The 21,141-nt window shown below is 36.3% G+C and overlaps 1 protein-coding gene across 6 annotated transcripts in view; it reads right to left on the reverse strand.

The window, feature by feature from the left end:
- Positions 1–4,327: 4,327 nt before the first annotated feature.
- LOC149064999 (uncharacterized) overlaps positions 4,328–21,141 on the reverse strand; it is a 108,381-nt gene continuing 91,567 nt past the window's right edge. For 4 of the 6 annotated variants that reach the window (XM_089254916.1, XM_089254918.1, XM_089254919.1 and 1 more), the window contains 8 exons: positions 20,924–21,111; positions 18,553–18,813; positions 13,021–13,156; positions 10,973–11,152; positions 10,750–10,856; positions 8,544–9,105; positions 6,419–6,583; positions 4,328–5,299 (listed from right to left, as the gene is read on the reverse strand). In XM_089254916.1, the coding sequence (XP_089111042.1) occupies positions 5,274–5,299; positions 6,419–6,583; positions 8,544–9,105; positions 10,750–10,856; positions 10,973–11,152; positions 13,021–13,156; positions 18,553–18,813; positions 20,924–21,111 (1,625 nt within the window). In that variant the 3' untranslated portion in view covers positions 4,328–5,273. The remainder of the gene's footprint in view (positions 5,300–6,418; positions 6,584–8,543; positions 9,106–10,749; positions 10,857–10,972; positions 11,153–13,020; positions 13,157–18,552; positions 18,814–20,923; positions 21,112–21,141) is intronic. The other 2 variants (XM_089254920.1, XM_089254922.1) reach the window with 1 other exon arrangement.

The following is a 21,141-nucleotide window of genomic DNA, read 5'->3' on the forward strand; positions in this document are numbered from 1 at the left end:
AAGTCTTAAAATATTACTTTTTCCGGTTTTTTTTTGCACCACAATCATATTTTGAAAACTATAAACACGTTCGTTTTATACGCGTTCCAGCTGCTGAAAACATAAAGCGTTCCTTTCTTCTTCTTTTTTCTTATGTAGAATATAGTCTCCAATATTAAGTGTGAAAAAAATCGAAGAAATTACACCGTCGAGTCATATTTACGTGACCACCAGCTTATATCAACGTAAAACAGGTTTTTTTTTTCCTCACGGGAATTTTTTCCCGTGGCCTAGCCATGCTAACCCTGCAAACCGTTTTTTAGTTCGGTTATTTTTCCGGTTTTTATGAATTTTTAAAGTTTCCGCGGACTTTTTGCCCACCCTGTATATTTTTTTTTTTTTCAAACCGAGCACAACTCAGGTCTATCGCCATGGGCAATTTACTACCTAGTGAATTGTGCCGGAAGTGTAAGCGTGTGCACCTAATAGATTGAGTGCGTATCAATAGTGTTATGTCTGATTTTTCAGTACACTCATCTATGTTTCGAAGTGAAGTAAATGAGTAAAGTGTAACGATTGAATATTTGCACCGTTTGTAGGCCTGTTGATCTCTGTGGCGAGACCTTTTTAAGGGGGAGATCATCGCCTCACGTTCGCGCTTAGAAGTTGGGAGCCACAGAAAACAAACTTCAGCCTACCACCACTGTGGTGCCGGTAGGGCTCGAATCCAGGACCAAGCGGTACGTGTCCATCACTATGATCACTCGACCACCACAGCGGCACTGTATAGATACTGTAGACCCCACGTTTATTTTCAATATTTTCCAGAAGGCACATTTTTTTTACAGATAAAATGTTATTTCTACACGTTTATATATGTTATGGGCAGAAGTGACAAAGAAAGGCACCATTTTTTCATGGTGAATAAGTTTGCAAAATTTGCAAAACGTTTAGTCTGAGAATGACTCAGAATGCTATCTTGTGCAAAGTTTGTTTTTTTTTCTGCTGAGCAGAGAAAAATTTCCTGTATTGTATAAGGTTGCATGTTACGTTGTCATTTCGCACAGCTATCGAAATATCAAAATTCTGTGCGCAGAGAAACAATAGGTCTGTGTGGGCAGGGGCGTAGCCAGAAATTTCGTTCGGGGGGGGGCGAAACCCCTAAGCCCCCCCCCCCCGCTACGACCTTGTGTGCGGGCCTCCTCTATAATGAATTTATAGTGTAAAAAAATAAGATTTTTCCCGGGTCCCTGTGTTAGACCTATCCTGAGGGTGGGGGTTATGATGCTCACCTAAACCATTGAACATGTATAATTGATTTCGCACTCAGAAGATATTCACCGACAACTCGGATGAACACCCTAAGATTCACAATGATTAGCGTCATGATTATGTTCTGTCAAAGAATATGTCAGAGTTCTCTTGTGCGGGAGGTTTCCTTCTTTGTGATGATGGTTATAATCAAATATATCTTGATTCGTTTTCTCGAAATTCCATCGCTGTCTAGACAGAGGCGGATTCATGGTGGGCTATAAAATTTTCACATCTCCCGTTATATATTGGACTACAGTCCATGTCTAAGCCCACCCCCCCCCCCCAGATACGCCACTACGAGTCACATGGGCCCCCCTTACGGTCCTCGGACATTCTAAGTGGGACACGGATGAAAATCAAATGGAAGGAGAGCCATAACAGGTGGACCCACAGAGACCCGTGAACATTCAGATGAGCAAGAAATAGTTTTTAAGAGAAATGTGCTGGGAAAAGTGTGACTACTTCTGCATCCCAGCAGTAACGTCCATAAAACCAGGATCATCTCAAGGCATAGGCCCATCCAGGGCTGTCTTAAAAGCAGCAAAGACCCCCGCGCGCAAAGCAAATTTTTCAGCCCCCCCCCCTTCCCACCACGGATTGTGCCCAGGTGGTCCTATGTGCTAAGACGGAACTGGATCCATCCAGCCATGACTGAGGTCCTCCTGTTTATATGGGAAGGCCTGCGTGACGAGATCTGGCGTCATGCTTTTCGAAAAAGTCTATTAATATACTTACTATAAAAACATCAACATCGTGATTTTAAGCTGTTACTTCCAGCTTATTACGGGACCTGAAAACATCATTTTACACAAGGCTCATATATATCCGTGGTCTTAACGTGTTTATGTTGTCAGAATTGTGTTTATTTCGTGTTTTACTAGTGCTGCCATCTGGTTTCTATATGCTGAAGGCAAAGTAGCAAGTGCTTGAATTTTGTCTCATGTAAATATTGTATGCAAGATCAGCCTGCTCTCTGCAATTGTCTGAGATTACTTACAAGGCAGGTTTGATTTCTGACTGCACAACCAAGGCCAAATCATAAAAAGGGAGCATCTTAACTCGAAAAACACTAACAAGAAAACAATTTTTTTTCAAGCTAAATAAACTTTATTAAAACTTATTTTTACAGCGCTTCTCACAAGAACAAATACATCAACAACAGTTATCACAGAAATGGTGCAACATGAATATGTATATAATGTACCTTATAACATAGCCGATAGTTCTTACAAAGAAACAACCGTAGAAACCGCATCTGCAGAATTTTGCAACATTTTTTTTTCTTCTTTTATCCAAAAATATTGTTGAACATTTCTCGTTTAACTTTAAACATCCTACCACGCAACAATCGATAACAACAAACTCTCGTTATTAAACGTGTATGTACACTTATTTGGGATTTCGCTGTATATACAGTATAGATCACTTTTGCATCAAGATGCATATGCCTATTGAAACTTTAATGTGGAGTAACTGAAACGAAGAAAAACACCCACTGCAAAAAAATAATAATGTCGGAACTAAAACATTGATTAATCATATATAACTAACGCTAATTTCTGAGATATCATATGAAAATAAAATTTCCGATTCAAAAATCAATTTTGCAATCAAACAAAAACAAAAGTAGCTTGTAGTATGATTTTTCAACATCGCGGATACATAAGTGAATGTTCCCCTAAAACCGCATCCACACACCCTGCACTATGTAATACTGCAGTGTGCAAAAACAGATAGCAGCTCAAAGCAAAGCAGAAGGTAATGCAGAAACTTTGAACGGAACAAGGTTTGAGTGGTTGAGCAGCTTGTTCCTATGTGGAGTGCATACTAGTACGATCATTACACCAGACAATGATGAAGAAAAAGCCATCCAGATAGAATGCTCACAAATGAGGCAATTTTTTTTTATGTACTGACTGCTAATGTGAGGCAGATGCTCTGACGAGAGCTGGGATACCCAATGTTGTACTGTTCACTATCGACATTGCCTGCGCTGTGTGAAACTCCACCTCAAAAAAATAGTTTTCCACTGTACAGCGCTGCTAGTGTGGACCTGGCTCAACAGTTTTTTTTACATTAACTCACTAATACTTCCAGTTGTTACAGAGCTGTTGCAACTAAAGAACTCTTTTTTTCGGGGGAGAGGGGAAAGAACATTTAGGTATATAACACGGGTCCTCAACACATGGCCAGTGTGTCATTTTTTGCATTTAGAGTTCTAGCAGCACAATTTCAAAAATTAACCGGTTATTACAGCTTAATGGCAATTAATATTGGCTAATTTATTATGACCACCTAATACCTTTAAGCTAATTAACTAGGCCATCAATTTTTTTGGCTAGTGGGTGAGAATAAAAAAAAATTGAAACCAAATGCTAGCGACATTAGTAAGAGAGATTTAGTTTGGAAACATATGGGTAAACAACCTGATTCGACAGACTTTGCATACGGAACTATTGTAGGAGCTCAGCGCTGTGATGCAAATATCAACGGAAGCACTTCATTTGTAAACCGTTAAACAGAAGCTGTTATTGAGGTGTTCAAAGACCAATCGGAATCCTGAACCGCAACATACAATTTGTACTGGAGCATGTCATAACAACCAAGTGTGTCCAGATTCGTAAAAACGACAAAAGCACATCTTAGCACTCCAATGGTCATGTCATTAAGAGGTATATGGGTGGTTGCCTCGAATCTGTGAGATACACGATTGGCTTACCTGCTAATATGGTCATGTGGTATCTATGAGATACAAAATAGCAACAAAAAAGCCCTACTTGATGCAGCCAAGGTCAAAGCATGACTGACACCAGCCTCTCAACTAGTCCAATGAATAGAAGAGGGGAGAGCTTGATCTGCATAGGCGACCTGTCACAAAAAATAAGAAGCTGTGTATCTGAGAGATCTGGCTTGACCATTGGAATGTTAATCAAGGATTCGCTCGAATGATCTTTGAACCCACTGCAGGGCCATAACTAGAATTTTTGCCACCCAGGGCACACAAACATGATTCAGCTGCCTGGAGCAAATATCATTTTGCCACTTCCACAACTTCGAAGTTTGATAATTTTTTTTTTTTTTTTTAAATAATAACGTGATCCTCACGTATTCCCAAGGGATCAGCATGATCCGTCCAGGGAATTTGTTAGTGTTAGTAAACATCCATGCCCGAACCGGGATTCGAACCCAGACCTGCACAGTGAGAAGCTAGTTCCCTAACCACTCGACTGCCAGGCAGCAGTCATGTGTAAATAGTCATTTTGTAATAGTGTTTTTTGTTCTCACCTAAAACTGCTGCCTCCTAAATTTTGCCGCCCAGGGCAGTTGCCCCCCCCCCCCTCTAGTTACGGCCCTGCCCACTGTTCACTGCACATGGGATACAGATATGCAGTGTTCATTGAAAATCTCAATACGGGCTGCACACTGAGTGGAAGGTTGAAGGCCTGTGAAAAAGGAACATTCACCTATGTACAGTCACAAGAAAATTGAAAATATATGAGTGAGATACAGTAAACCCTCGACTTAACAGACATCATTTTTGCAATATTTGACTGCTTCTATAATTTTCTTAAATGGATTTTTTTGTTTCAAATCATTTTATTGAAACAGATCTGAAGATTTCTTCTAGATGTTAATGAAGGATTAAACAGCATATCCTAACTGAAAATGGCATAAATCTTTTCTTCCGTTATTACAGCAACAATATTGATTGAGTCACAGCATAATGTTTCTGATATTCCTAAATGAACTTAGGATTTGATGCTCTGTTAAACTGAAGATTTACTGTACTTTGAACAAAGTGTGAATCATACAGATTTCTTTAAAATTAAATTTACACACGCAACACACCAAGTTTTTCTTCCTAAAACATTTGTACAGAGCATGACTTTCGAATATGAAAAATAAATGATGTGTGATACCACAATTCTTCTTGTCTTGTTCAAATAAAGCACCTGGGTTTTACGATTACGTTCGCCCTTTCAGACTTGACTGAATTTCAAACCAGCTGCAAAAGCGATTAATAAATTTATTAAAACTCATATAGAGTTAACTACATTTATTATGACAAACTTAATCATATTGCAGAATAGATAACAAGTGATTTTTGCACTAAGTTAGGCGAGAAACTGAGGAATAATTCATTGAAAAATTCAGTTAAAGCAAAAGTTTATTTATCAAAAGGTAACTCGGTTTATAAGAGTTTCGCAAGACAAGAAAATTTTTTAAAGAAATTTATACTCTATTAACGAGCAATATCTCAAAAGACTAGCAAAAATATATCGCATCTTTGTTTATCCTCCAGCTGATCAGGTTGGGGTTTCTGGTCATACATTCCTATGCGATTCTGTTTTTGTTTTTGTGTTTTCTACCTCCTCTAAAAGTCTGTACGTTGAGTTTTAAATAACCCTGTATGTGCATTTGTATATATATTTTTGTTTTTTAGCATTAATGCATGTAAATGCCTAAAATAAAAGAATTTTCAGAATAAGGACATATTTTTGAATGTTTATTATAGATAGTGTATGTTTGATATAGTGTATGCATGATAGCGAATGTTTATTATAGATATAGTGCTAGATCACTTTTTTTTATAATTTTCCAAATGAATATTGCTCATAATATTTTTATATAGCATTGTTTTTTTTTCCCCCCACAAGTAGGATTTAGTGAATCAATATAGAGAGATGTAATATTTTTCAAACACCAACCATTTCATTGTAGAGACAATGCTCTTCTGAATCAATAAGAAATACTCCAACCTTCAATATAAAATAAGTAACAATACAGTAATTTAAAACAAATCGCCTGAACATCGTTTTTGAAAAGAATCATAATTGGTGTGAGGGAAAAGGTTGTGAAACGAATCATTTGAGTTCGAATTATTTCCTATGGGGAAACTTTGATCTGATATATGATATATATAAGTTTTTCTGATTAAAATCATATTCATGAAAAGAATTATACTCATAAACGAAAATTCCAATGTATACAGAAATTCAAATTAACCGAGTTCCACTGTGTCTGTATTTGGTTCTGTTTCCAAGTACCAAAAAAACTCATAAATTTTTTTGAAAAACAAATGGAAGTTTGGGGTTGGATATTAATTTTGTAAGTAACCCCTTACCTTCATCGTTACTGTAGCAGTTATGACAATGCAACTTGTTGCTTCTGACTCTCACATCAGTTCCACAGGAACCATTTCCAAGCTGCGCATGGCAGACACAGCACTTGAAGCACTGGATGTGATAATAGAGCTGTAGGGACTCTATTATCATTGCTGCACCCCGACCTAGGAGAAAACAAAAGCAATTTAATCATCTTAATCATATATTGCTTAGCAATCAAAAGTAAATACTATAAAAGTATGTTATAACGAGTACGGTTTAAAATGAGTATCTTGCTTTTGTAAATGATTGTCAAAACGCCAATGTTAAAAATGACAAAAATATTCTTCTATGGTTTGTTGAAAATCACAGGAAGTATCAGTTACAATGTCAACAAAATTCTTAAAAATTATTTTTCCCCTTCTTACTATCTCTTTAACAATTGAGCTAGGTATGGTCACTAATCGCTCGTAATCACACATGCTTCCTGTAAACATTCTGTGGTGTACTGGACAAATATACCAAAGGATGGTCACAGAAAAATTCGGTTTTCACCTCCTTGTGTTATTATTAGGCCTCACTAACACAGTCATACCTCAGCTAACGAAGATAATTCATTTCAGAATCACATTCGCTAGCTGAAGCGCAATTTCCCATAGGTTTCTATGTAACATCGTTCAATTATTTGTTCAAGGTATGCTACAAAATTAGAAGGGAAGCTCTATGAAAAAAAAAACCACTAGAAAAGGGAAAAAAACTGACAGAAGGCTGACGTAAGCAGCTTCACCAATCAGATTAATGAGAATTTACAGGAAGATGAAAAACTGAAGACCTTACGTACACCACGTTCACAGGTGTCTTATTATGTGATATGGTCAGCTTATTTCTGTGTCTCTTGCTGATTCAAAGGGAAAAGATAATCTATAACACCGTTCAGTTCGATGCTAAGAGTCTTGCACAAAAAGAACATGTACAATGAACACATTCAAACATGTTGTAATTTTTTATTGCATTTTTTGCTCTGTATATCTATTTCACTTTGCTTCATTTATTTTACATGAAATGACTCAAAAGCTTTCTGGAAGAGAAATGGAGACATGGAAAATGATTCAGAGGTGGATATAAATTAATCAGGATCAAGTAACAGTAATTTTGATGACGATTGTGTGAAAATTCAACTTACAACGCTGCTGTGTTATGTGAGTGTGTGCATATGTCAACTAAAATGTTCGTCAGCCAAATCAGTATGTGTTAACTAAGGTGGAAATATTGCAATAAATATCTGCGTTAGTCAAAACATTTATAAGCTAAGGTGTTAACCAAGGTACCACTGTATGGACATGTGACAGCAACTTCCAGTAACTGACAGGCACCGCGCACACCCACAGGGTCATCTCTCACTCCTAGAGTTTACTTAACCAGAACATACAATTTGTTATTTCCAAATGGCTAGACAAATCGCGTTTTGAAAAAACTTTGCTCTGCCGAAAAATGATGCAAGTCCATTAAATCATGGAACAGAGCAGTGTAATAATAATATAGAATTTTAATTGTTTGGTAAGTCGGCCAAACTGTTTTGAGAATACAAAATTTTGTGCTAAAATGTTTTAGGGAAGAAACTGTTACAAGTCGAGAAATCAATCCTGTTCATTCACTGATATCAGAAGGAAATGATCTGAAAGACGATTACAATGCATGTGAAGAATTACAATGTTTTACCTGACAGAGAAAAAAAAACTGAAATTTGTTTATAAAAAGAAGTTTGTTATAACTACAATTTTTCCTGTGATTGTGAGCTGTCGTTATAACAGAATTTCATTATATCAACAAATAAAAAATTGGAGCTTATAGCCAGGGTTTCCCCAAGGAATAAACACAAACAGTCTTTAATTTTTTTAACCTTCTTTTCCTATTCTTAAGCTTTTACAAAATACACACAGGACATGCGACTACTGCAGACACCTGACAGATCACACAAAAAGTAGTCTTTTATTGCCAGTGTTCATTTCATCAGAACTAAACTAACAAATGTGATTCTAGAACGCATCATCTTTGTTAGCATAGGTATCACTCTGTATTTAGAACATTATATCATATGTATTTAAGCAAGACAAGAGCAAAAAATGATTTCACAAAGCTACTAACCTAATTCTTCACCGCAATGAGAGCATCGCTTGCGGCCACTAACAGACAGCATTTGTTCCTGCTGTTTTTCAAGAAGAGCACCTCTCGACGGCTTCGCGGGCGGTGTCTTCACAGCACTTAAATCGTAGCTACTCGAATAGATCAAGTTCGGTTGATTCGTATCTACAAAGTTCACGTGTTGAGCAGACTGGGATAAAAACTTCCTACCCTGGATGCCTTGATTCATTTGCGAGGCAGAGTTCCACACTTTCTCTGGCGAATACTGCATGGGCACTGCATAGTTCGCACAATTTTGAGCGATCGGAAGAGCTGACGGCCTTTGCACTGGTTTATGGGATGGTACGACACTGGGATTATTACACGAGTCACTGTACATTGCTGGAGGATGATGATGATTACTATGGTGCGATGGATTTCCTTGCCTCAGATCATTTTGAGACTGGCTGCGTTGACGCTCTTTCTGTTCGGCTATTCTCCTCATCTCAGCTTCTTGAATGAGCCAATGGTTTTGATTGTAACGACTTTCACCAGGTATTTCTGGTTGTTTTCTTGCCGATGGCACCTATCAAATTCATAAGAAACATGAGTAAAACGACAGATATATAAAAAGTTTGAACTGCAAAATGACTGGCTTCAAAAATAAATTACATTGTCACAAGTTTTATTAATTACTCTCATTATAGAGAGATAGATGGCTTTTTTCTCAGCCCAATATATCAAGAAATCATATTTTCTGGATATTGTGCAGAGGTGAACTTGAAAAGAAAAGTTATCTGGTTTTCGCTGGGACCCAAGCTCAGGCCCTCTTGCAAACCGGGCAAATATGTCACTATCTGCACCACTGGAGACATTACCCTGCCTTCCTCATTTCATGCACTGTGGTGTGAAATGCTGAAGTAGATGCATTAGTAGCCTCTCTTAACTTTTTTTTCCAAGTTCGCCTTGGCAAAATATCTAGGAAATATGTTTCCTTGATATATTGGCCGGCAAAAAAAAGTTGTCTATCTTCCTCTACCATCCCACCTGTGGGGGGGAGGGGGGGATTTGTCGAAGTTTAAGAGAGCCTACTAATGCTTCTACTTCAGCACCTCACACCCCAGTGCAGGAAATATGAAAGGCAGAGTCTTGCTTCTGGCGTAGATGGTGGAATGCTTGCCTGGTTTGCAAGAGGGGCCTGGGTTTGAGTAGCAGTGGAGACCAGATGACTCTTCTTTCTGAGCTTACCTCGGCGTAATATACAGAAAATATGTTTTCTTGTTGCCATCATTATAATTTGTAAATAAACAACTCAATAACATAGACCAGCTATTATACACTATCAACATGGAACTAGTTAGAAAATATAGATACTCATACCAACCTCTTCAGGGTACATAAAGCTAAAATGGTAAGAAAACATTAGCTAATTTGATACTAGAAAAGATTTTTTCGGCTAGTGTTAATTAGAAGAAAAGTTCTGAGGGGGCTGACGTTGGTATACGAGTGCATTTTACTCAACATTCCCCCAAAACCATCTGTCAGTATCATCAGGTGGTGTCATAACACAATACCAAATTCGAAGATTTGGTTTTCAGCTGGAAATCCAAGACTTTTCAACAGGGTGTGGTAATTAGTCGATAAGCTGTAGAAAAGTCTTAGATCTCCAGCTAAACAAAATGAATCTTCGAATTTAGTATCAAGTTACGACATCTTCCGATGATGCCAACTGATAGCATTGGTAGAAATATTGGATCAAATGAACTCGTACTGATGTCACTGAGAACTTCTCTTTTAATGAGCTAACTTTGAATAAGGAGAAGTAATGGTATGCAGTCATTGCGGAAAATCTATTCAGGAAATTTTGACATCACTGGAAATGCTCCATTCCATCACCACCATTGAGAAAAAATCTGAATTTGTTTTTTTTTTAACAATCTGAGTCAAGTTACAGGTTATATCAATCCAAGTGTGCACTCTACGTACCAGAAACATAAGGCTTTTTAATTTACATACATTTGTTTGAAAATCATAGATTATTTTCCAATTTCATAACCTAAATGCTTGCATAATCATTATTCGAACTCCTCCTGCTGCCTTGCCATCAAAAGTCAACAAATGTGAAGAGTCTTCTGTGGATGCTTATGTAATACAAAGGCTCGCATATGATTAGAGGTATCTATCAACTGCACATACAAACATATTGAAAATCTCTGACAAAGAAACTTACTTTTGGTTTTGTTCTAACGTCAGGAGCATTTCTGGATCTTGCGGAGGGCAGACCATTCTGTTTATTTGAACTCGCAGCAACTTTCACCTGGGACTGCGGATATGAACCTGAAACATCACATAACAATTGAGATATTGTGTTTTCAACAAAGAAAAAAAACAATGTTAAAAGTCAAAATATTTTGCATGCATTGCAATGCCTATTTTTATAATTAAGGACTCACCTGCAGGTCCTTTACCATATCCGTTCTGAACTCTTGAAGGTATAACTTGACCAGGAGCTTCTTTGTATGACGATGTTGTTGTGTGGTGTGAAGGAGAAATTAATTGGGCAGGTGGTGGTGGGAGTTTTGTAGTAATGCTAGGAGAGGGTGCTACTTGGCAAATTGAGGGTTTACCGGGAACTGCAAAAACAAAAAAAAATGGTTTTCGAGGAAACACACACACACACAAAAAAAAACACCAGCTAAAAATCTATTTTGATCAAAAATAAAAATCACAATTACCTATACTCATTAATTGCATTAGATTTCAGGGAGCAATATCAGACGCTTATATCTACATAAGGATGCACAATAGAAACTGCCCTCGAAGTAAATATCGAGATTTTATAAAATTACCTAGGACATATAATCCAGTTTACAAATTTCGAGTTACATATTCATAATAATACGACAGAATGTTTGAGATGCTGATGGAAGATCAGTAAAAATGTTCATATCATAATTAGTACCGATCTTTTCTGAACAAATTTTTGCACTTAAACACATAGACTGGTCATATTCAAATGTTTGAAAATACATACATATCAATTTCTCAAATATCAAAATAAAGGGCAGTTTCTGAAGAAATTACAACACATGCACAGATAAAGCACAAAATTCCTCTCTTTTTTTAATGTTTAGGTAATTCATTTAGAAACATTCATTTTTCGTAGCCGATAAATGAAAACTTATTAAAAAACTAAAATTACATATTTAACTATTCATATTCCATGACCAAAAACATGCAAAGCCAAAAACACGCTAGAGTATACATGCTCAATCCATTGCCCACGGGCCAAATGTCACCCTCTCAGAATCATCTGCTGTGACCCGCGATTTCAAAATAATTTTTTTTTTAATTAACTAAGCGCCACATTTCCAGATTACTTGAGTGACCCATGGTACTTTACAGATCACTTCAGTACAGTAACCCACTGCACAGTTCCAGATCACTTGAGTTACACGCAGCATATTTACAGATGACTGTGGCCCAGTTCCAGATAACTCAAGTGGCCCCGCAACATATTTACAGATCATTTGAGGGACCTGTGATATTAGTTTTACAATACTTAAGTGGTGATAATAATAAGCCCATGACACCGTTCCAGACTACTCAAGTAATCCACTGCACATTTACAGATCACTTTAGTGACTTACAGCACAGTCCCAGATCACTCACGCAGCCCACAGGACATTTATAGAAAGTTTAGTAAGAAACTTTAGCACTTAAGTAACCTATGGCACTGTTCCGAATCACTTAATTGACTCATGCCACATTTCCACACCAATGTAATGGCCCACATTGCTGTAAAGGTTGAGCACCCTTGCACTAGAGAACTCTTTAAAAATTTAAATGTGTTTCAATTTCAATTCGCCATGCAACAAGATGAAGATTTACACACATTAAAAAAAGAAAAATATTTGTTAAAGCATCTATTGGTTAGTCAAGAAGCGATATGGATGGAAAAGGCAAAAGCACTGCTTTCGTATCACAATCTGTAGCAGCGATAATATACCATAACTCATGCCAAGACAGTAACTACAAGTTCTCGTTAAAAAATCCCCATCACTGGCATTTGAACATTATAGCCTTTAAATTATATTTGGGTCCAAGTAACTCTTAGGAAATCTTAAAAGCCACGAAACAACACAAAAGCTTTCATGCTGCGACAATTGATTATACATAAGTGATGATAAAAAGCTATATAACATGCAAATTATGAAGGAGAAAAGCAACTTGCTATTAAACAGAGCGGAGGAGGAGGAAAGGATTTAAACATAGCACGAAAGGAAAGCTAAAAAAAACTTCAGAAACTAATAAGTAATGGCAGTCATATGAAGAAAATTCTCTGTCCCTGCTAACTTCCACAAGAATACTAGGCCGATTGGAGCAGATGTCTGACCTTAGCCATTTAGTTTGCCTATGTAAGAGGAGAAGCCGTAGAGGGATAGAGAGATTATGGTCATTACTAAAGACAGAGAAGTTACATAGGAGGGATGAAATGTACCCTGGTGCTGTGCTTTTGCCAAGTTTTTCTCAAGTTGTTCTTGCTCTATCTGTATTTTTCGTCTATGCTCTTCTTGTTCTTTCTGTAAGATCTCTTGTTCATATCTGAGTCTCTCCCTTTCTTTTCGTAATGCTTGCTGTAAAAATGAAACAAAAAAAGAAAAATCAAGGATTTCGAAGATATAATTTTCAACAATGTTTCGAGCCTGTAATTATGTTAATCCAACCTAAACCATAGATAGATGAAATTACACTAGTATTGCATACAGAAACCCCCTGCAGAGTTTCTCCTTTAATTCAAGAACTTGAATTCATTAATTCATTTAATTCAAGAACTTGAAATCTGTTTCTTTCCGACATAATTGGTTGCAAATTGTGTGAGAGATCATTCCATATTTTTTAATTCTATTCTAAAACAGAACTTTTTCTTCTTCGAATTGAAATCCTACACTTTTATTACTCACTAGAATGGTGGCATCAGAATGGAACTGTGTAATGTATATCACAAATTATAATATTTTTTTAATGTACAATACGTTTCATAGATCCCTTGAGGAAGTAACTGGGAAAAATAAATTTGAATGTAGTCAACTGATCAAAAACTGAAGGAAAGGGCTTTTTTTTTTTCCATCATGCATTTGCTTTCACTATAGGAAGACTACACAAAAGCTGCACACCAACACGGACCACAGTGAAAAAATACTATGTACCAATTACATCATCAAGTATGGAAAGTTTGTCAGCGGGGATGGGGGGGGAGGGACACTTTCTAGCCTTCTACATGGACTTGCAGCCTAATTATGGCAACTCACAGGAATAAAAAATAACTTTAGTTAAACCTTAGCTTCAAAATGCGCAAAAAACTGATAACATTATCCGAGGTCCCGATAACAAAAAATTTTTTCTCATGATATTAATCCACTCCGTTCTTTGCAAAAGTGATAACACAATACCTGAATGATAACATTATTCATGATTCTAATAATCGCCATCAACTGTATATAGGCCTAAAACAATAACTTATGACCAGGGCCCGGATGTTGATGACTTTCACATTTTGAATTTTCAATGGTAATTTTTCACTCTAGGCATTGTTTCAGGTTATAGGACATTTTTTTGGAATTTTTAGGATATTTTTTAACTTTTGAAATTTTTTTCATAATAAAAAGTAGACTAAAAAATTTTTTAAGCAAAAAAAAAGGAAAAAAGGATTATTTTCATCACCCAACGTTTCATCTTTCTCTATGGATGACAAAGTTTAGAATCAATTCCAGGTAAATTTAGTTTGTTTACTAAAAACTCAAAGAGCTGGCCACGCTTAACTAAATGAAAGTGAATTCAATCCTACATGGGATGTAGAGAGAGAGGAATTTCCATAGTATAAAAGGGAGCTCGTATAGTACTTGTATGTACTACAGAGAGAATTTTGAAATCTGCAAATTCACGTTGAATGATTTTTATCTATAAGAAAGCTGCATGCAGTAACATTTTGTAAGCTTTATTTTGCCTTGGGAATATTGAAGAACTGATGACATACATAAGATCAACAATCTTCAGCATTCTGGCTTCCACCATTAAGTCTTGCAGAAAAGTATGGAGCTTGTTGATACTATCGATAAAGTCAGTGTGCTAAAAGTTGGGTAGGCAGGGCACCCACTCGTAAAAATTAGAAAAAGTAGGGAAGAGTTGGACTAAATAGTAGGACAGGGAGGGGGTACCCCTTTCCCTTAAACACCACAATCATAGCATAATAATAATAAAAATTATTTTGAAAACAATTTTAAATTTTTTTTTCTTTTTTATTTTACTACTTCAGCATCTTATAAGATTGAATCAAGTCAAAGCAAAATGAAAGAAACAACTTGGTTACAAATTTTTTTTTTTTGGCCAAAACACGGATAATTCTCTTTTGTCTCTCCTCACAATATACTGTATATCACATTCCTTTTTGGAGTCTTCCACAGTCCAGTCTGTCCGCTCTCTTCGGCAATTCACAGTAAATTATGAAGACATGTTAAGTTTTTAAGAATGACACTCTTGAAGCACGTTCATTTCTAGCTCTTTGCTGAGCATTGTAAATATTGTTTATACCTCTTCGTGCCTTAAAAATACAGAAGACAACTGAATGCTATTGGGTAGCATAAGAATCACCAAACCTAGAACAGGCCCATATATTCAACTGCTTTTTAATGCAAAATGTTGTTTCACCTATACACAAAATTTGCACTATAATTTTGAATGTTACTATCCAAGACCATTAAGTAGTAAATACAAAATTATTTTTCCATCCAGACAAAGTTTTCAATGGCTACTCTACTTGTTGAACCCTCAAACTAAGCTAATGAAAAATTAATAAACCAAATGGTCCGCATACACCCCCCCCCTCCCCAAATAACCTTAAAAACGATACAATTTTTGCTTTAGCAAAATCGTTAATTGCAATCCGTAACATTTGTAATGTTTGACAATATACAGATGATTTCCTCCTCAATTAAAATCAATTACACAAATTTTGTTGATAGGATTTGATAAAAAAAAAAAAGTAGGAAAAGTAGGACAAAAACTAGAAAGTGAAGTAGGAAAAGTAGAACAAGTGGTAGCCATGGGGGAAAGGCGAATTTTCTATCATGAAATTTGAAAAATAAAGGGGGAAAAAGCAGACATTGCTTGCAGAGAATTTTTGTCTTTTCGGGAATGTCTAAAAGTTTTGAGAAAAATTGAAGAGAAATTAACACTGTGAGTAGATCAGATCTCCTCCTTCCCTCCAAATATCCCTAATAGCATCTGTTCATGTTGAAAGAAGTTTATCTTGTCTTTTCAGAAATTTCAATTTGTCTAGATTTCCTAACCCACTCATAAATTATGAATTGTTAATTTGAAAAATTCCATTGACAATTTTTGATGAAATCTAATGGTGAGAATGAATGCAAGATTTCCAATAGACACTACAATATTTTTTTTCTCTCTCTCACCTTCGGTTAATATAACAACTGGTTCAGTTTATAAAGAAATTTGTTTTGTTATTCTAATAACATTTTTGGAATTTTTCTTTTAAATTTTAAGGCTTTTTTTCAAGTTTTTGGGTCATTTTTCAGGATTTTTAAGGTCAACAACATCTGGGCCTTGCTTATGATCAAAGAACATGAAGGAACAAGATTAGTAATACAAAAATCTTATCATGTGCAGTCCTTGCAGGCAACATTGAAAAGATTATTACTACAGTAGTCTCCGACCCCATGCCACAGGCAAAATGGGACCATAGGACTACCACCAGGATCTGACTTAATCAGGTTCTAAAGGTACAGCTGCACTGAATAGTCAAACTGTGGTATTAAAAATTCATCGATTGCATACTGGAAATTATTGATTATATAGTGGAAACACAATGAAACCTCACTACAACGATACTAGATAGATATGATACATCCAGCTGAACTTTATTATTCAACTAATAAATTATATATTTTTCAGCAAATAAATACATATAACAACATTTTCTGGAAGAACACTACCGATTTGGAAGAAAAGTCAATTACAACATATATTTAGTGGGATTCAATAACAACACCATGGCCCCACATCCTGCAGCAGGGCCCCTAGGCTATTTTGCCAAACACCAACTCTAGCCATATCGCTTTATTGCAATTTACTGCCGTTAATGAGATGGATTGGAAATGAAGCCCCCCCCCCCCAGGCTGAGATCTTTGACGGGTCCCCAGCCAGACTTTATAAGGGCCTCTTCTATAATAAATTTATAGTGTGAAAAAACAAAAAGATATGAGAATCATCTCGAGGCCCTGTCAGCCCTACCTTTGTGGGGCAATGGATAACACTGCTAACAATAATCCCTCTACAATGACATTTTTTTCCCTTAGTAAGCAGAGAGTATTGTTAGAGATTTCACTGTACTTCATTTTGACTGAATAACTGCTCAACATAGCCATCGTTTCCAAATCTAACAATCTGAGATGTGTTGCATGAAAAACATGTCATACAATTCATACTCAGACATAGATCCCACCCCAACTTAGTTCCTATTTGGTTACAGTGTTATGCAATAGTTAATTTATTAGTTAATAATTTTCTGGGTAATTCTTGGTTAGGAAGGAACCCAAGGCAGAAAATGTAAGAGCGTGTAAATTGTGATTTTTTTATTATTTATTTGTATTTTTTTGCATAATGAATTTGTTGTGAGTGGAGATAAAAGTGCTTATTCCTGGAGTAAAAACAATACGCTTTGCTTGGTTGTCACGACAATCTGAATGTAATGGAAGCCATTAGACATTCTCAGTTTGTGTATGACTTCAGTCAATAAGAAAATCATGAAGTTATCGAGATTGAGAGCTCTTCATTTAGTTGATGATTTACTGATGAAAACGACTTGCAATATAAAATAAACCTTTTACACTGATTTTCAAGCACAGTGATACCTCTGCTAACAAATGCCTCAGCTTACAACTTTTTCAGCTAACTTAAGATTTTTTCCGCAATGTTCCTACCTCGGCCAACAAACGTTTGCTGACATAGATGCATGCATTCACATAACACAGCAGAGTTGCGAGCTAAATTTTCACACAATCATCATCAGAATCAGTCTTTAGAGCCTGATATACAACTGTTGTATGTCTGCCTCAGAATTACTTTCTCCAGATGTATATCCACTTCTCTTCCATAATGTTCTTAATCATTTCAAGTAAAATAAAAGATTAAGCTAAGAGAGAAATATGTCAAGGATCTTAGTGTGCACTGTACACATTCAAGTCATCACACTGAACGGTCTGGATGCACATGCTTTCAGTGCAAGACTCTTAGCATCAAACTGAATGGTCTGGAAGTTTTAGGAGCTGATCTTTTCCATCTGCAAGTACGAGACAAAGAATGGAGCAGGCCACATCATATAAGAGGACACTAACAACCCGACTAGGTTTTGTACATAGTGTAAAATGAAAAAATCTTCAGGTTCTCGTCTTATAAATTCTTATGCATCCAATTGTGCCTTTGGTCAGATTTTACAGTTACTTTGTTACAGGGCTTTTTTGAGTGTTTATAAAACATATCTTTAGATTTTGTATAGTGCCTGAAATGAATTAAACGGTTTTCCATAGAAACCTATAGGAAATCTGATTTTGACAAACTTTACAAATGTCATTCTACAGAACAAAAAATCTTCTTTGGTTGAGATATCACTGTAGATGTATGGAGTGAAAAAGAAGTCTAATAATGTTGATAACCTGCACATGTGTGACCTCGACACTGAAACTCTATCAGACTCTCTCTAAAGAGAGGCCATGAGTAAAGATATTGTACATAGAGCACAAACAAAAAAAAATTCACACCAGGATGCAAAATGCCCAAATCCAGCCCTATATTTTAGAGTTAATGATGTAACAGCTTTTACCAGTGAGAACTTGGACATTGGCATCCATCATGCTTGTGTAAAATTACGCATGCACTCCCCCAGGCATATTAGAGGTAAGGAACCACTAATCTAATTATTATCAACATGTTTCTTATAAAAAGGTTCCTTTATCACCTTTTTCTTCAGCGGTTTTGGAGCTGTGGGTAGCGGATTAACATCTTTAGCTTTTGAAAGTTTTGCCGTTTCATTATCAGAAGCAAGCAAAGAAGAAGGAAGAGATGAAGAAGTATTTAGAGCATCTGAACCATCACCATTTGAAAGCATAGACTTTTTATCTTCGTTAGTTACAGCTTCAGAGCTTTCACAACTTTCAGAAGAGATTTTCTTGTTTTCCGAAGAAGCGCCATTAAGCATAGCTCCAGAGTTATGACTTGCCTAGTGCAAAAACAAAAAATATTTTGAAGCAAAAAAAAAAGCAAGTATGGAAAATAATGCTAAATGAATGTAAAAGGACTTCAAGTGAAAAAAGTATCGCAAAAAACTAGTGATCATTCTACTACAACTAAAGCAATTTACAAGGTGGCCTGGAACTCCACCAACAAACTTCTATGAGTGTTTGTACACATGAAGACAAATAACTTTTCCAATGGAGCCTTGGGACGAAATACATTTATTCAATTGGAAACCTAAGTACAGAAAAAGCCGTAAGTTGTGGATATCAGAGAAAATAAAACATACCAATGTAACAAGCTATGTGAGCACTCTTAGTAAATGCTCTAACTGCTACCTGAGGGTATTCTTAAGAGATGCCGTTGATGTGCTACAGCATGTTAAATACCCAGAATTTCAGAAGAGGATGCATAAAAATTAGGTTCACACGTCCTATAATATAACCTGCAGGGTTGTCGAAGAGTAAGATGACAATATATCTAGTTGTGTCCTTGAATGAGGGGCCATATACCGAAATAATCTAATTTGCATTTTTCTCCCCTGCAGATTATATACTGAAAATTACTGTATTTTCGCGGCTATACACCGGCATTCAAAGACAGCGTCTATAAGGAGTAAATTCCGTTTTTTTCTTACGAGATTGCAAATGCACATTTTTTTAAAAATCATAAAGGACTGAAACACTTGTTCAAATGATAAAAAAAATTTCCGAGATCGTTGGGAGGGAGGAATCTTGAATATCCAGTTCTGCAATCTAACTACCATAAGGTCATCATCATTTCGCATTGCGAAAATCAGGGGTGTGCACACAAAATCTGCCTTTGGAGGGACACAAGGATTTCTTCTACAGAAATATGGGTCACTGACACAAAAAGAATTTTAAATTAACGGATAGTATATAAGAATGCTTTTTCTTTTTAATATTTTAATTTTCTACAAAAAATATTTAAAAATATCTTTGATTTTTCATCTTAATTTTGAGGGGGTGAGGGCCATTATGCCCTCCTCGGATTTCATCTTTTGTGAAAATCTAAGTTTGGTGGGGAGGCATATGTTGATTTTTTTTTTTTTTAGAGGGACCCATTTTAATGAGAAAAAACAGATTTTGCCAATAACCTGGGTCCAGGGAGCCAGATAAATTAGAGTACGGCGGCATCTCTGTCTTACACAACTGACATGGTGAATGAAGGAATGACACACCCGCTCACAGAGGTCTGGTGCCAAGTTAATCTTGTCAGCAACAATAAGATCTTCCACTGTGTCTACTGGTGTGTCGTAGACAACATTTTTTTAGGTGGCTCCAAAAAAAGTAGGCCAGGGATCATGCAGGCCATGTCACAGGTCCACTAAGGCTAATCCACTGTCCTGGATATTGTCCTCATTATTTGGCAGTTCTCCCATTGCCATTGCTATTTCTGACTAAATAATCATGTTTCAAAGCAAGGTTCCTAGCAAAAGTTATTTGTCTTGGCATGTACGATCTTTCCTAGAAGTTTGTTGACAGTGTTCCAGTCCCACTCCCTGTATGTTTGGCCTATTCACATAGCATGTGCATGTCCCGTTTTATAGCATGACTAAGCATTAATCACACTAAAATTCATAAAAATTACAGATTTTGATAGGCATATATATATATATATCTTGCTGTCAAAGCCCAAAGTTAGCCCAGACGTTCCAGCCAATGTCCAAAATTCAGGCTTTCACCAGCCCCTATATATCAATCCCTATGATTTGGGGTCATCACAGCATTGACGTATTTTTTTTTTGTGGTAATTATGGACATTTATCATTTATAATTAGCCATAGCTATGACAACCCTAATGATCAAAGGAATCTAAATATCAATATCTTAGTAATCTATATATAGGAATCAACGTATAGGGGCTGGTGAAATCCAGAATTTCGGACATCGGCAGGGTCAACTGAGCTGGCAATTTCACAAAGTGCCTAACTTCAGGCTTTGGCAGTAACATATATATAGTACGGCTGATTTGTTATTCGTTTTTTAAAAATCTTCATAAATTGAAGTCAAACTTTCTCCTAAAACTTTTTTATAAATTATTTAATTAAATTAATTTCTGGAAACAAATCTAACCTCTTGCTCTCTTATTTGTTGCTCTCGCTGTTGAAGAAGCCTCGCTTCTTCCATCCGGATCCTTTGTTCTTCTGCGAGTAATCTTTCTTCTTCATTCCTCTTTCTTTCTTCCTTCAATCTCTTTATTCTGTCTTCCTCTATTTCCAGACTAGTATCATTTGATGCGAAATTTTCTACAGCACTCTCCCCTAGGAATATATATGCATTAAAAGATTTAA

Source organism: Pholcus phalangioides, unplaced genomic scaffold (genome assembly GCF_987345545.1).
Source record: "Pholcus phalangioides strain wild (caught in Gottingen) unplaced genomic scaffold, Ppha-v1.0 ptg000042l_1, whole genome shotgun sequence".
Taxonomy (NCBI): domain Eukaryota; kingdom Metazoa; phylum Arthropoda; class Arachnida; order Araneae; family Pholcidae; genus Pholcus; species Pholcus phalangioides.